General features: G+C 38.9%; 1 protein-coding gene across 1 annotated transcript in view; it reads right to left on the reverse strand.

Moving 5' to 3' along the window:
- The window catches only part of LAMA2 (laminin subunit alpha 2), a 636281-nt gene that overhangs the window by 90899 nt on the left and 529849 nt on the right, over positions 1 to 15533 (reverse strand). Inside the window, exon 41 of the mRNA XM_075554570.1 lies at positions 517 to 619. Within this exon, the coding sequence (XP_075410685.1) occupies positions 517 to 619 (103 nt within the window). The remainder of the gene's footprint in view (positions 1 to 516; positions 620 to 15533) is intronic.

Below are 15533 nucleotides of genomic sequence, written 5' to 3' on the forward strand. Positions count from 1 at the left end.
TGCCATATTTACACAGCTATCAGTGTTGATATTGTATAAACATTGATCATTGAATTGGGAATAAGATGCATTATAGAATGTCATTAACAAGCTTTGAAACTTTTCAGGAAATGTGTTCACGTAGCACAATGGAAAGTTTCACTGACATTTGAATGACATGTACCCGGGTGATTTCCTCTTGGTTTATTGCTTCTCAAGACAATACAAGGAAGGTTTTGGCGGGCATAAACATTTATACTTCATTTTAAAAACAACCATCCTTTAACTATAGGCAAGTGATGCTATAGAAACTAGGTTTAAAAATTATGAAACTTTACCCAATGAAAAATGAGATCGGAAGACAATGCTATACAATGAATGAGAAAGTGTATTTCTTTCCTTAAATTCACACAATAATTCATCATTTAAAACATGCTGAAATAATTACATTCCTACAACACTGTGATAAGATCTCTTACCCATTAAAACTAATACTAAATGCTATTGCACATAATAATAAGCAGAGGCCAGACTCACCTTTTACATTATTCGCTAACTTCTTGGCTTCATTAAGAATCCTGAAGCTTTTCTGAAGAGACCCCTTGGCACCTTCTTTTAATAAACCCCGAGGACTTGTTGCCTGTGGACATGAAAATCAGTCACAAGGATTACACCTCAGAATTATGGAGGAAGGATGCCAAAGGGGGAATTGGCGTGTGAAGTTTGCTTTCAGCAAAGAATTGTGGACTGAACTTGAGATTGGGATCTCTTTGGCACATGGTTGGTCATTTAAGTCAGGGAGACTGCATACAGGAGAGCATGCTAAGAAAAGAAGCTTTGTGAAACCAGTGTGGAAGAGGCGGGCAGAGGGCTGCGGTTGGTGAGGTGACTGAGGGTCCAGAGTAGTCGAGGGAAAACCAGGTGAGCCTATTATGGAAGTCCATCCTGGCTCAATGCCTGATCATGGCTGCTTTGCAAGGGGGTTGTTACTAGGAAACCTGACCTATCACAACCGTATGTGTCTATACCTGGACTGCCCTCCTCATCGTTGGTATGTTTGAGACCGCTGTTCCAATTGGTGCGTCAGTCCATCTCATTTACGAACTCCTTGGATTTTGCTAGCTCTCTACTGTCCCACAAGTTTGGACATGTACTCAGCAGAGACTGGTCCCTGGGAAAAGTCATGATGCTTGCTGAAGGAGAAGGCCAGTGAGAACGGTGAAGAGCCTTAATGAGTAGGATTGGCACCGTCTGCCCAACCCTAACAATTGTGAGGATGGCACAGGACCAGGCAGTGTTTGCTGTCTTGTTTGAAGGATCACTAAGTTGGAACTTAGGGATAACCACCTCACCAGGCATGATAATTAACAAAGCTAGACAACCACAAACATTTTTTCTTGGTGTCTTGGTTTTTAGGCCTGTTCCAGAACTTGTTGGGGACAGAGAGTCAGAAGATTGCGTTGAATAGACCACCACAAGCTCTAGTTTCGTAGATACAGTGTTCCACTATATTCTTAGCTACATAGTTATGCTAATGTAATTATTAAGGAACTTCCAAGGGAAGCTATCCATCGACCTGCAGTGACTAGTTGGTTGTATCTTGAGTGACCTTTCATAAGGTCAGTATTTCGAACATACCAGCCTTTAAAAGATTAGAAGGAATCAAATATTTTTTGTCCCTGGAAACCAAGGTCTTCTCTGTACTATATGATCACCATGATTTAGAATTGGTTAGACGGCTGTGGGTTTGTCTCTTTAGTACGAGATTGTACAATATTTACAGAGACTACAAGTTTGTGTGAAGCCAGAACACAGCTGGGGGAGAGTGGAAAATAAAAAGAAAGGTGAAAAGTTCCACATACAGAAGGTGGGAGGGCAATTTAGAGTATTAGAAACATAAGACTTCATAGCAATTTTCATAAATATCTTGAAGATCTAAATTTTTCTTCTTCAGATTATGCAGTCAACATCTCAGAACACATGTTCATGGTGTCACACTAAAATTGTGAACATCTGATTTGTGGAAGGTAATGGCTGACAATGGAAGCCCCGAATTCATTTACAGGTTCTCCACCTGGATGAAGCCTGGTGAATCTTCTCTGACCATAGTCAAGGTCAAGTGAAGAGCCTTGCTATCTATCATTCAGAGACCATTGGAAAGTTGATTGGGGAAGATGTTGTTGGGTTTGAATGCATTCACCCATCTCCTTTTTCACCCATTTTAAAGTTGTTTCAGTTGTTAATATTTTCGCTTTCTCACCATCTTCTTTCGAAGCTGTCCCTCAATATTTGGCACCTAGAATCCTTCACTACTGAAACTTGGGGATTGATTTTTTTTGTTCCCTTCAGTTCTTCGTCCATTCTTTCAGCTTCAGTAATGCTGACTGTGCTCTTTGCTTTTAGTTTTCTAAATCCAGGTCTTCGCCATCTCATTATAAATATGCTTTAGTAACTTTTGCTGTTAATCAGTCACAAACTAAGAAAGGCTTTAGAATTTGCTACTTGGGGCCAAATGTGTTTGGTGCTATACCAAGAGCTTTCATTTAAATAACCTAATGCTCAGAGAACAGTATTGGAAACACCTACAGCTGAATCTAAAGGGACGTTATGAATCGAGGCTGATTACTTGCCAAAAGAGCTGTTCTGACAACATTGGCAAGTTATTCTATGGAAAACTGGCAGTGAACACGGAAAACATGGGAATTTTTAGTGCTACAGTTCACCTGAGGTATTATATATCTGATATATAGTGATATCACTTATCTTGAAAAAGAAAAGGAAAAATAAAATTACATTTAATTTTATTCAAAAAAAGTAAGCCTTAGGCATTCATTTAATTCTAAATGTATTCAAAATTTGTGTATTGTGTCCACTTCCTCAGTTGCAGATTGTCTGAATTAAACCAGATCAGAGGCAGACTTATTAAAGCAAAAGGTGAAGATCCTCTTAGTGGACGCTCGGGGACAGAAGTGACTGCTGAAAATCGACAACGAGGATGGAAAACTAAAAACCAGAGAGAAGACTTTACAAAGCTCTGAAATCCACGTCAACTTGGGTCAGAGCAAAATGATTTTTGTAGCTCTTAGGAGACGCCAGCATGACAGTAGCAAAATAAATAACCTCGATAATGATGATTCTAAGTCATGAAGATCATATGAGACATCCATAATCATAGAGAGAATGAACCAAAACAAAGAAACACACACACAGTCACACATACAATTTCCACTGCCATCTTGGGTGTGAATGACTCTCTATGAGATCAGAAGTTCGTAATCACATAAAAATCATATATTGATAGCAAATTTGGACAGAAAAGTGAAGCAGAAAACTGACTTGCTGCATACAGATTATTAAAGAGGACAGAAAAGAGCCAGAGGGATCACAGGACAAGGAACAAGGCTTGAGAGATGGAAATTGTTGAAGACCTATGAACAGTGAGGCCAATATGCCATTATTTGAAAAGTTTTAAAATACTTTCCAAGAGCTGTATTGAAGTATAGTTGACACTCAGTAAACCGCATTTTAAAAACTCACAATGTAATACATTTCAACATAAGTTGTGGAGGAAAGTATGGTGGGTCCTCTAAAAAAGATGTACTGAAATCCCAACTCCCAGGAAGCACCTGTGATATGGAACTAGGAGTTTCCCCTTTGTTATGCTACTGAACAGTGCTCACACCAAAGTCTTTCTGACTGGTGTGTTACACAGGGAGGTTCCTCTACCCACACAGGGGTCTAAGAGGCTCCATCCAGTGAGTGTGTCTTTCATAAGCCAGGCAACTCCCTGGGGTAGAGAAACTGACCCAGAGCAGGAAGGACCTTGTCCTGGAGCCACACAGAGAGAACAGAGGCCCGGATATAGACTTGACTCTGAGTTTGTGAAAAAAATACATTCAGTTCTTCAAAATGCTGCCATTATGGCTTTTTTTTACAGCACCGAGATGACATATACAGCACTGAGAAGTTTTCACCACTCAAGAGAGGCAACACACATCAACCCCTTCTCTGGAATCCTTCTTTCCCTTCCACCTCTCTGGCTCCCATCCCCAGACAAATGCTGATCTGTTCCCTAACACCATCAAGTAGTCTGCAGTTTTCTAAAACCCTATGAAAGAATGCAATATGGTCCCTTAAACACTTTTTTCCCCTCTGGCTTCTCTCACTCAGCATCATGATTTTGAGGCGGACAAAGGTTGCGTGCGCATCAGTCAGTCATTCCTGCTTTATTGCTGAGTAGTATTCATTGAGGTAACTCAATCTGGACCTTTAGTTTTTGTTTTTTTCACTCGGAGAGTTTCTGCTTCTGTAAAGAGTGATGCATGATCCTTTTTGGTTATGGTTGGATTCAATGTGTCATGACTTTAGAATTTTGATAGCTTCTTTCCTAATATTGGTCTGTAGTTGTCTTTTCTTGTAAATCTTTGTCTGAGTGTGTATTAGAATAATACCAGCCTTATAGAATCTGATGGAAATTATCTTATCCTCTTCAGTTTTCTGGAAGAATTCATTATAAACTCCTCAAATTCCTTAAATTCATCAAGGAAAGTCACCTTAAAGTGAAACTGTGTGTGCCCGTATATAAATTCTTTAATCACTAATTGGATTATTTAATAACTCTAACCCTCAATCTACTGCCACGGAGTCTGTCTCAACTCCCAAGGCCTCGATCTGGGACTTGGCAAACAGTAAACTTGGGACCAGGCAGCCAGTCTCGTTTTCTCCCACGGAGCAGCTCAGGGGTTTGAATTGCGAACCTTTTGGCTAGCAGCCCAAGAGCAAACCCACAAAGACAGAACGATTCCATTAACCTATTTGTTGTACATGAGCTGCGGTAGTTTGTGAGTTTGGAGAATTTGTCCATTTTATTCAATTTGTGGATACTGGCTTAACCCACTTCTGTGGACTCAATTGCGCCTCGCTGAGTGCAGCCGCTCCTGCCGCGGGGAATCTCTACAGGAGCAGAGCCTCGTTTTCCTCCCTCCGAGTAGCTGATGCGTTTGAGCTGCCACCTTGGCTTAAGCACAGTGCTTATGCTCCTGCAAGACGAGGGCTCATTTATTGGTTTAAAGTTGTTCCCATTTCTCTTATTATTCTTTACATCTTCAGATGCTATAGCAATCTCACCTGCTCTATTCCTGAAATTGGTTAATCGTGACTTTGCTGATAATTTTCTTAGTAGTTTGGTGGGGAATTTATTAACTTACTGATCTTCTACTGGCCCCCTGAGCTCCATTCAGCAACACAACTGAGTGGTTGAGAAAGCTGTCTTGTTTACTTGCATTTTAAAATACTGCCTAATTTTTGGTCCCAAGTTAATTATTTTTACCCGAACCTGCAGTTGTGGGGGGATGACGTATAGGCTAGGAACATAGTAAAAATGTAAAGGAGAGGTGGCAAGAGATATTTGATGTGTCAACTCAAGAATTTCAGTTCCTTGATACTGTAGCGTTCGTGAAGGGCCTTGTAGTAAGGTGAGGCTGTTTTGTAGATTGGACTCAATTTCTGGAAGGTCAGAGAAAGAAAGACAGCATGGAGTCATTGAAAGTTTCTGACTTGAACCGAAAGGAGAAATAACATTACCAGAGTTGTAGTCCAAGAAGATGCGGATGCAGCAGTATGGAAAGGAAAAAGCCATACCAGCCATGGCAATAACGGAGATTAGAACAAAAAAGAACTGTGACCTTGGCCAAGGGCAATGGAATATGGCTTTGTGTTTCCTGTCTAAAACACAAAATGAATATGGTGGGAGGGAAAGTGCAGGTAGCACATATTATCAGTTGGATGCAGTCTGCCAACAATTCTGGTTTAAAAGATATGTCTATCACATGCTAGCAGAATGGAAAACATTGCCATGTAATGGATGAGCACATATGTTTCATCTCACTGGAATCTAGAGAGATCCTTTCCCAGCATTACTCAGGAAGCCACTGAAGCACATTAGCAATCTCAGTACAGGTGATGAAGCAGCATTTTCCACACTAATTATTCTTCATCCATATTCATAAGCATTCTTCCAAGTTTCTGAGCTGTGTCTACCGCACATGTGAAATTCTAATGAGGTTCCAAGAGTCTCAAGATATTTTATTCTTGTCTTTGTAAATATTGTATTTTTAAAAAGAGTAAGTTCTTTAGGGCTCTTTGTGCAAACATATGTAAAAATATATCAATTATATATAATTTTTATTATGATACATCAAAAGAGACTGTAGTTGTGTGTAGGTTGATTTCTGATTTTGATAGTTATTAATTATTGATTGAAAATGAGAGATAATTTATGACTTCATTGCAGAGACAAGGCAGGAGGGAAAAGTTGAGATGATAAAGTCAGGCAAGCATTTTTGCCAAGCATTTGGTATAATTGGCTTTTAAAAAATGTTAATCTTCCTATTTTTGTCAAATATTCACAGCAACTATTGTTAAAACATTAAGCCATTGACTAATTGATTAATTATTTGATTTAATCAACAAAATCTTAAGCTGTCTCAAGAACTGCATAAAACTCTAAGTTCCAAGATGGAAAGACTGAACTTTCTTAGTGGGACTACAGAATTGTGGAGAGAAAGACAAAAGTTAAAAAAAAAATCACTTATTAAGCAAAGAATATTTTCCATGGCAGAGACCAAAGCACCTGTGTGGCTACCAGAGAAGATGCTATAAGGGGGAAGGGGGAGACATGAGACAGTAAGGTGACTTATAGTTCGCCAGACTGATAAATTTACAACCCAGAGATTTATGATCTAAATAAGCACATTTAAAATTTATTACCTATACTACTTTCTGTAGTATACTTTTATTATATTTCTGAATATTCTTCAAAGAACTCACTGTATAGAAATGTGTTTTTCCCTGAATCTATTAAAGTTGGCCCTAAGGAGGGGTGCAGAGTTATTTTGTTTGTATATAAGAAAACAGTAAGTGAAAACTCATCAGCTTGGTCTATGACCTATTTCATTGCTTTCTATTTATGAAATAATTTATTTTAGAAGGCGAGTCTCAAACATTTCCACAGGGATTCCTGTGCCAAGATAATATGTAATTTAAATGATTTCCAATCTAAAATGTGTTCAATAAAGAATGTGTTCCAAATGTTCAGGACTACAGGGCTGGCTGGTGATTAGCTGCGTTGTTTATGTTGAGTGTGTCAGGAGAAATTTAGATTCTGGTTTGTTGTACTACTGTTAAAGATATGAAAGAATGTTATTACCATAGTGGGATCTATGAAAAAAGGTGAGATCTAGTCCCAAGCACATTTAATATAATACAATATTTCTAGAGTAAAATATAGATGATGTTAATTATATTAAATTAAAAACAGGTATTCAATACATCAACCATTTGTGAAAAATGTAATAAGTATGGACATATATCCAATAATATTTTATATTTAATAATTTGTAATTGGTGAGATTAGCCACATTTTTGCTTGTTTCTATTGATTTTCTGAGGGCCTCTTATACTATAATGGGCATTGCCTTTATAATAATTTTATAAACACAATTTAAAAACAAACAAATCCACATGTACATATTTTAAATGCATGTTAAGATAATTTATATTTCTAAAATATGATAGGATCATAAAAATGAAATATCGAATCAAAAATCAGGAAAGAGACCATTCAAAGAGATAGCTTTGGTCAATAATATAAAGAAAGCTGCTGACCCCAGGACTTGCATTCTGCACCCTCAGGTGAGGGAAGAGGGACTCTGAGTTTCAGTGGAAGATAGGAGGCACCTTGAGTTCACCAAGGCACGAAAGAAAGGCTAACTTGAGCAATCCCACAATTTGTGCACGAGAACCCACATTTTGTGTTTGAGAATTTCAGCTCGGTGGAGACAGTTAAAATACCAAGAGAGGATCAAACACACAGATATACATATGCACACCTATGATTTAATATTGGTATGAATATCAAAATAGATCTATATGAGACTCTCCCTCATGATTTGAATGACGAACAGACTCCGTTGCTAAAAAGAAATTAGTGGAGTTCCCCTAGAGGTACCTTGGGAGAAAGCATTAGCCATCTAATTCCCAAACACCTGTCACGGACAATGCCGGGGGCAGAGAGCGCCTCTGACTGTCTAAGTCTCAAGGGGTCAAATGACCATTAGTCAGAGCAGACCTGATAACAACTGGTCCCTGTATGTGCAAACAGGGTTTATCAACTGATATCCCTAGTTAATCCTAGCACCTGTGAGTGACATGCCTGCTGAAGCGAGGCGGAGACACACACATGTTGGGCATTAGGGGAGGGAGCGGATACTGCAAGGCGTCATGGTTTTGCGTAAAGGTTGTCATGTTACAGGACAGCTTCACAGGGCATAGGTGTCTCTCTGCTAGATGTCCAGGACCAAACCTAGCAGGGCAATCTCACCACTTGATTAAAGCACTGATAGGTACGAATCCTCAACAGTAGGTTTAATGACACCGAGAGTGCTGTTGTGTTAAGAAATTTTATTTCAAATTTATATTGAATTTCAGCATTTTCCCAAGACTGTCTATGTTTACCTGATGACACACCCTTTCTTTTCTTTTATAATTTTATGTACTGATTAAAAGCATATGTGTAATATTAGGTTATGAAACTCAGATTTCCATTTAACCTTTCCATGGTTGTTTCTATTTTTTCATTTTTGACTCAAATGAGTTTATCACTTACAAAGAAAACTTCTAAACTCAAGGTGACTTAATAAATACTATTGTCATAGTTTCAATATTTTTCTATATAGCTTAAATAGTCATTGACTTTTCCATATTTTCCATTGTGAGTCGCTCAATTCTGTTATGTTTCTGAATTTTTGATGAAAAAGAAAAAATGCTCAATAAGTTTAGTGGCAGATTCAATGATGACGTCAATTCTGGTTTTATGTCATTTCTCTATGAATACTCTATTGATGCGAGATTGAAATGCCAATGATGATAGATAGCAATACAACATCAAAATTCATATTTTCATGACTGCTAAGTAATAGTTGATAAAATAAAATACAAAGTATTTGTATGCTGAAGTTTGCAATATGGCTGACACCATATTTTGGTAAATCTTTTGTATGTGACCTGTACTCTGTTAATATTTATATAGTCCCTTATATAGAGAATAAAAATTAAAAAGTCACCTTTAACTCTTTTCTGTGCATATTTGTTTATTCAATTACAAAAAATTAAATAATACAGGCTAAGGAGAATATATGACCACCCTTCTGAATAAATACTTATTAGGAATGCCTAGATGTTTAATCATACCATTGCAGGAGTCAGTTTTTAATGATATGATTTATTGACAACAGCAAAGAATTATTTTTTTCTAATATGAATTCTCATAAGGGAAAAATACATCATTAGGATATAAAAGTAGGGAAAGCATTGTGTATATTCAAATTACAAATAATAAAATCATGAGTTATTATTGCAAGTCTGAGGACAGGAAAATATTTCTATTTGTCTCTGATTACCCTTTGTTTCATATGGCTGTTCTCATGCAAAATACAGCAAGTTTCTGGTTAAAACATTTAAAATATGTGCATCTTTAATGCCTGTACCAATACATAGTTAATTACATACTATCATCAGCATAGCATGGTGTCAAGAAATGGTAAGACATTATTTTATGCAATTGGGATTGAAATGAAATTTCACTAACATGTTAGCATCTACACTTACCATAGGAATTAAGCCAGAATGGACTACACAATGCTTTCCTGGGCAAGGCAGTGTTTTCACTCAATTCCAGACCTAAGGTTGGATACAGAGCCTCTATTCTCCACATTTGATCAATTTGAATAGAGTGTCAATCAAATTTTGAAAATCCTACATGGTAGGAAAGCTTACACGAAAAGATATTCTAAGATAACCTAGAACTAGACAGAAAAGGATGTATTTTTCACCTCATTCTATAACTTTCTACTCTACTTCCCTACCTGTCATGGAAATCAAAATATTTTGTTAGTTCTGAAAATCCAGAGGCTGCCAGCTATTCAGATTTTGGGCATGTGCTTGCAGCTGGGAGGTCACCTACATGTCGTGACCAACTGCTATGTGGACGGTGTCCTCTACGTGAAAATCACAAAATCTTGTGTTTGAAATAGTGCGTCTTTACAGAGATGTTTTGTGGTGACCATTTTCTTCCCACTGGGGTTCGATTGCCACTTCAAACTTTAATTCTGGAGCATTCTTTTCTGAAAAGGGAAAGTGGGGACAAAACAACACAGCAGTGCCACCCAGCATGGAAGAGATGGGCACATGCCAGGAGGGATGGAGGACTCGGATCAGAGAGGACTGGGAGGCTGCGTATTTCCAGTTAGAGAAGTGAGCTACATCTCGTTCATCACTGACATTGTTAAGTAGAGAATGTCTGAGATTTATGGATCAAGAAATAACATGAACACAGTATCATTGAGATATGATAGAAGAAATAGTAGAAAGATTTAAAAGAGGTTGCCCCTGGGTGAAAAATGTTAGGTAAAGGAATGGCTGCTTAACGTTATTAGCTTTTCTTCTTAGTTTAAAAGCAAACAAAAGCTTACACACCATGAATTTCACAAGAAAGGCATCTAAGGTCTCTTTGTACAAAATCAAGAGTTGTTATTTATTTTCTAGGTCCCTTCTACAGTTACTTTTCTGTATTTTTCAGGCCAGATCTTCCTAGAGAACTGTTTTTGTTTTGTTTTTAAAACTCTTCTCTCATTAATTTTAATGAAAGCATGTACCTAGAAAACACTTTAAGCATACAGATGAGAACAGAAATTAATGATGCTGCTGTTGGCCAACCAGGCGAGAACTAGAACTGTCCGCAGGGTGTCCGAGGCTAAAATACTTGGCAATGGCCAGGTCTAGCTTCCCTTGGAACCTTTGGAGGGCTCAAACCATTGACCTTTGGTTAGCAGTTGAGCTCTTACCCGTTTCCTCACCAGAGCTCAAGTAATGATCCACACCTGTGTTCCCATCACTACATTTGATGAATAGTAGCATTTTGTATCACATTTCCCAGATCTCTAAATTATACATTTAGAATCGGTATGGTGCCATTTTATTTATAATTGGTACTATTTTTATGCTTGATAAAATATTTCTTTTTATATTGTTCTATACCAGATGCTTTTCTTTGTTTTGTTTTGTTTTTCTCCTTAAGGAATTCAAAGAGGTGTGGGTTAGGAGCTTCTCTTTGGTTTACTTTGGGGTATGTTGGAAATAGGTACTGGATATTTTAGTAGACATTGATATGTTCTATAGATAAATTATAAATGATTGATTCAGTTTATTTAACAGTTATTAGATTTGACATTTACTTTTGAGAACATTTTGTTCTTGGTTTATTGTCCACTTTAGTATTAAATATAATGATATAAAATTCCTCATCTTTTCTATATCTGTATTTATTTTCAATCTGTACTTTATAATTATGCCTCTCTTTTCATTCCTACTACTACTTATATGCACCATTTCTCTTTGTTTAACTGCTCTTATCTTCTATGTTTATTCTCAGATTTAGCTATTTTGTCAACCCTGTCTAATGATTTTTTCTAGGCCATTAATACTTGCTTTCAATTTTTCCCTTGTGCTTTTTGAGCTGTTTTTTAAACTAATTTTTATTAGATACCTCAGAAAATTATTTGAGTTCTTTCTTTTCTAGTATCTTCATTTAAACCTATATGTTGTTCCCAGACTATTTTTTGTATTTTCCAAATTTAAAAGTATAGAAGTATTAATTTCATTCATTTATTGGATCTTTTGTAACTTTTAGTTTAGTTAGACTTTCTCCATCAATAAATGCATTATGTTCAGTGTGTTTCTCTTATTTTAAAATAGTTTTTTTGACTTACAGACAAAAATGGCAGCTTCATTACACACACTGACCTATACCAGCTAGCATCACGTACCTCACCCAGTTAGTGCCACAGGGGTAAAGTAATTAAGTGCTTGACCAAATATAGCAGGCTAATCTTTAAGTTGACAATTTTTGATGGTCATGAGTATTATAAATATCCAAATGGCCTTTGTAATAAAAACTGTTTCCCACCCCTGCTATACCGCACATGAAACAGATGCAGAAGAAAACCATGGGACTTGAGCGGGACATGAAAGGACGATGAGCTAGATCAGACACTGATTCGAAGAAGCGGACTGAAAACAGGGAGGGAGAAGGGACAACCTCGAAGCACTCTGCCAGCCAACTCAGCATAGCATGTCCGTCTGGAGGCCAAACAGCAGCCATCTTGGGTGAGGGACACAGAAGGCAACCTCATGGCCCGCCCACAAAGATATAGAATAACGATGTGGACCTTCCCAGAGTGGATTAGGGAGTCAATTGCTAGCTGCAGCCAATGGGAAGATACTGGGCACCATTGCCCAGTGACCGGAAGAACATATTCCCCATTCACCCATTCTGCTGGTGGTCAAGTGTACAAAGGTTCCATTCCTGCAGCCCCCCTTGTCGGTCTGCAGGGACCATAGTAGGTCCTACTTAGGAGCATCATTCATTTGACCCCGTTGCAACCAATATCACCTTCTTTCTGCCCCACCCCATTCTCAAACTCTCTTAACACTCAACGGCCAAGCTAAGTGGTCACAAACCCTTCAGTGGCACTGCCTTTGCCCAATTTCTTCCATCAGCTAACCTAGCTTAGCTCCTCTCTCTTCCCGCTGCCTGCCAAGAAGGGGCTACAGTGTGATTATGCACACATCTGCCCTGTCCGCCCGACGGTGTTCCTCCATGATGAGATTTGAAGTGTATGCCCCTATGAATCACTTACACCTGCCACCCCATCCAGCTAACTGCCACAGCTATCTACTGCAGCGGTTCTCAACCTATGGGTGGTGACGCCCTTGGATAACGAATGACCCTTTCCCCGGGGTCACCTGATTCGGAACAGTAGCAAAATAACAGTTATGAAGTAGCAACAACAATCATTTTATGGTTGGGGGGTCACCACAACATGAGGAACTGGATGAAACGGTCACAGCATTAGGAAGGTTGAGAACCAGTGCTGTCTGCTCCCGTGACCCCCGGAACAAGGACAGACAGCAGCAAATATGCAGTCAATTTCCCCTCAGCTCCCACAGAGCTAGAAACTTGGGCCCTCATAGCCAGCCACCACCACCCCTACCCAAAGACAGGGGCAAGTGTAGCACTGCGGCCAGACTGGCACCAGCCTAGCATCTCCATCCCTCTTGCTGGGACACATAGACACAAAGCATAATTCAAAAGCAAGATGCAGCCCCTAACATACAATTAATACATAAATATTGTAGCAATTTATTTCCTTGGGGCAAACAATCTTTCTTGGAAGAAGAATGTCCAGAATGCTCCTTAGAGACCAAGATGGCAAGACTTTGTCCTATAGACTTTGGACATATTGTCAGAGAAACCAGTCCCTGGAGAAGGACATCATGCTGGGTAAAGTGGAGGGCCAGGAAAAGGGGAAGGTATATCAATGAGATGTATTCCCACAGTAGCTGCCACAGTGGTCTTAGTCATAAGAACCATTGTGAGGATGGCACAGGACGGGGCAGTGTTTGGTTCCATTGTGCTTAGGGTCACTATAGGTCAGAAGGAACCATATTGGCACCTAACAGCAATAACCATGCCTGGGGACCAACAGGCAGTATCCAATCACCTAAAGAATCAGGACTGGAGAGGGAATGGTTGCACATTGGTCAGTCATCCGCATGGCCGGCAGTCCAAAACCTCTCGTAGTGCTTCAGAAGAAAGGCTGGGCTTTCTACTCCAGTAAACAGTTGCAGTCTCGGAATCCCACCAGTGTTACTATGGGCCAGCATTGATTCCAGGGCAAAGAGACTGAGAAAGGCACAGGCGCCACAGCTCCAGCAAGGGAGCAAATAAAGACTGGGAAACCTCACTGAGAAAGAAAGGGACAGGCTTGATAAAGACTGCAAAGGTCTACAGAACCTTCTAAGAAATCAATAAGGAGATCAAGGGAAACGGAGAAAACTCTAGAATAATTCAGGAACACATTCCCAACAGCAAAAATATGGAAGCAACCTTATTGCTCATCAACAGATAAATGGAAAAATACATCATGATAATGTACACAATACAACATTAAAGAATATGAACCCACAAAACATCTTATGGCATGGATAAACCTGAAAGATACTATGCTGGGTGACATAATTTAAGTACTGAAGGAAAAATATCATATGCAGTCACAATTCTAAAAAGTCAAGAAAAGGTTTATTCATAGGTTACTGGGGGTGGCGGTGGTAGAGGGAAATTCCCTAACTAGATAGTCAACAGATATTAACTTGGGTGGAGGGAGAGACAACACACAATAAGGAGGAGGTCAGCACATGTCCAATGCAGAAGAGATGGTAAGCACTATTACAAGCATAATTCTGTAGTAATAGTAAGTAACAACCACTAATTTATGAGTGCATACCTAGGTATAGATAGCAGTGGAGCAGATGTGGGATGGCATACGGACCTAGACTTAGAAGCATAAATAGGTAGGCATGGCAGAGGATATTTCTACAAATATATTTATTACTATTTCTTTACAATTTTCAACACTGTCCCTTACTAGTGCTTCTACAGTTATCAGTTTAGCTAACTCCTGGTAGACTTAGGCTTTCAGTCTCATACTCTCAGCTCCTCTTGGGTTTTATCACCATTCCTGAATTCTGCATAACAGATTCAACTGTCTCAACAAAACAGTGTCCTTTTCTGCTGTTTATAATCTGTTTTGTCCAGGTTTTTTATTTTAATTAGGAGATTTTTATTTAGATTACTATGCATTTTTCACTTTTAACAATTCTATTTACTTCTTTACAGCTATTTCAGAATCTCTTTAGTTCTAAGGGAATGCTCATTTCATCAGCTTTCCCATTCATTCTTTTAATACTTTAATAAATTGAAATTCATTTATTTTAAATCCTCTGTCATATTCTTCAATAATCCTATTACCATCTCAAGATACTTCTACCTGCTCACCCACTCTCCTAGTTGATTATTTCTTCAAGTGGCTTGTGAAGAGCAGAGAGCTAATCTTTATCCACAGTGTTTCCAAATCGCCTGCTCCCCAGCTGGTGAAACGATGTCAACAGACGTCCTCGGTGTGTTCACCTTGTAGATGTTCTAAGGGCTTCGATAGCTCAGAACACCCCATCCGCCCCCACCACCCCCACCCCCAGCCCCACCGCCACTTTCTTTTCTTTTAGTCTCTCTGTTCGAGGTCTTGCAGCACATAGAAAATTAAACCCGAACTCACTGCCATAGAGCTGATTCTGACTCATAGCAATGTGCTGCTCCACGCATAGGCTTCTGGCTTCATTTTCTTATGAGAAACGGTGGTCTCAACTAGGGTTCTGGGAATAAATGAGAGTCTGCCCAGCGCTTCCGGGCTGGTATAGACGTGGGTTCAATGAGGGTGAAACTCCCCCATCTCAGATTTTTGCATATTTTCAATGGAAGACTCCTCTTTTCTAGCGTCACAGTCGTCTGTGAGAGCTTCTTATTCTACATGTTTTAACCTCATGATCTGTATTTATATTCTGAACTTATTTAGTTACTAAGGTGTTAGCTTGAGTACTTG

This window comes from Tenrec ecaudatus, chromosome 7 (assembly GCF_050624435.1).
Source record: "Tenrec ecaudatus isolate mTenEca1 chromosome 7, mTenEca1.hap1, whole genome shotgun sequence".
In the NCBI taxonomy this organism is placed as follows: domain Eukaryota; kingdom Metazoa; phylum Chordata; class Mammalia; order Afrosoricida; family Tenrecidae; genus Tenrec; species Tenrec ecaudatus.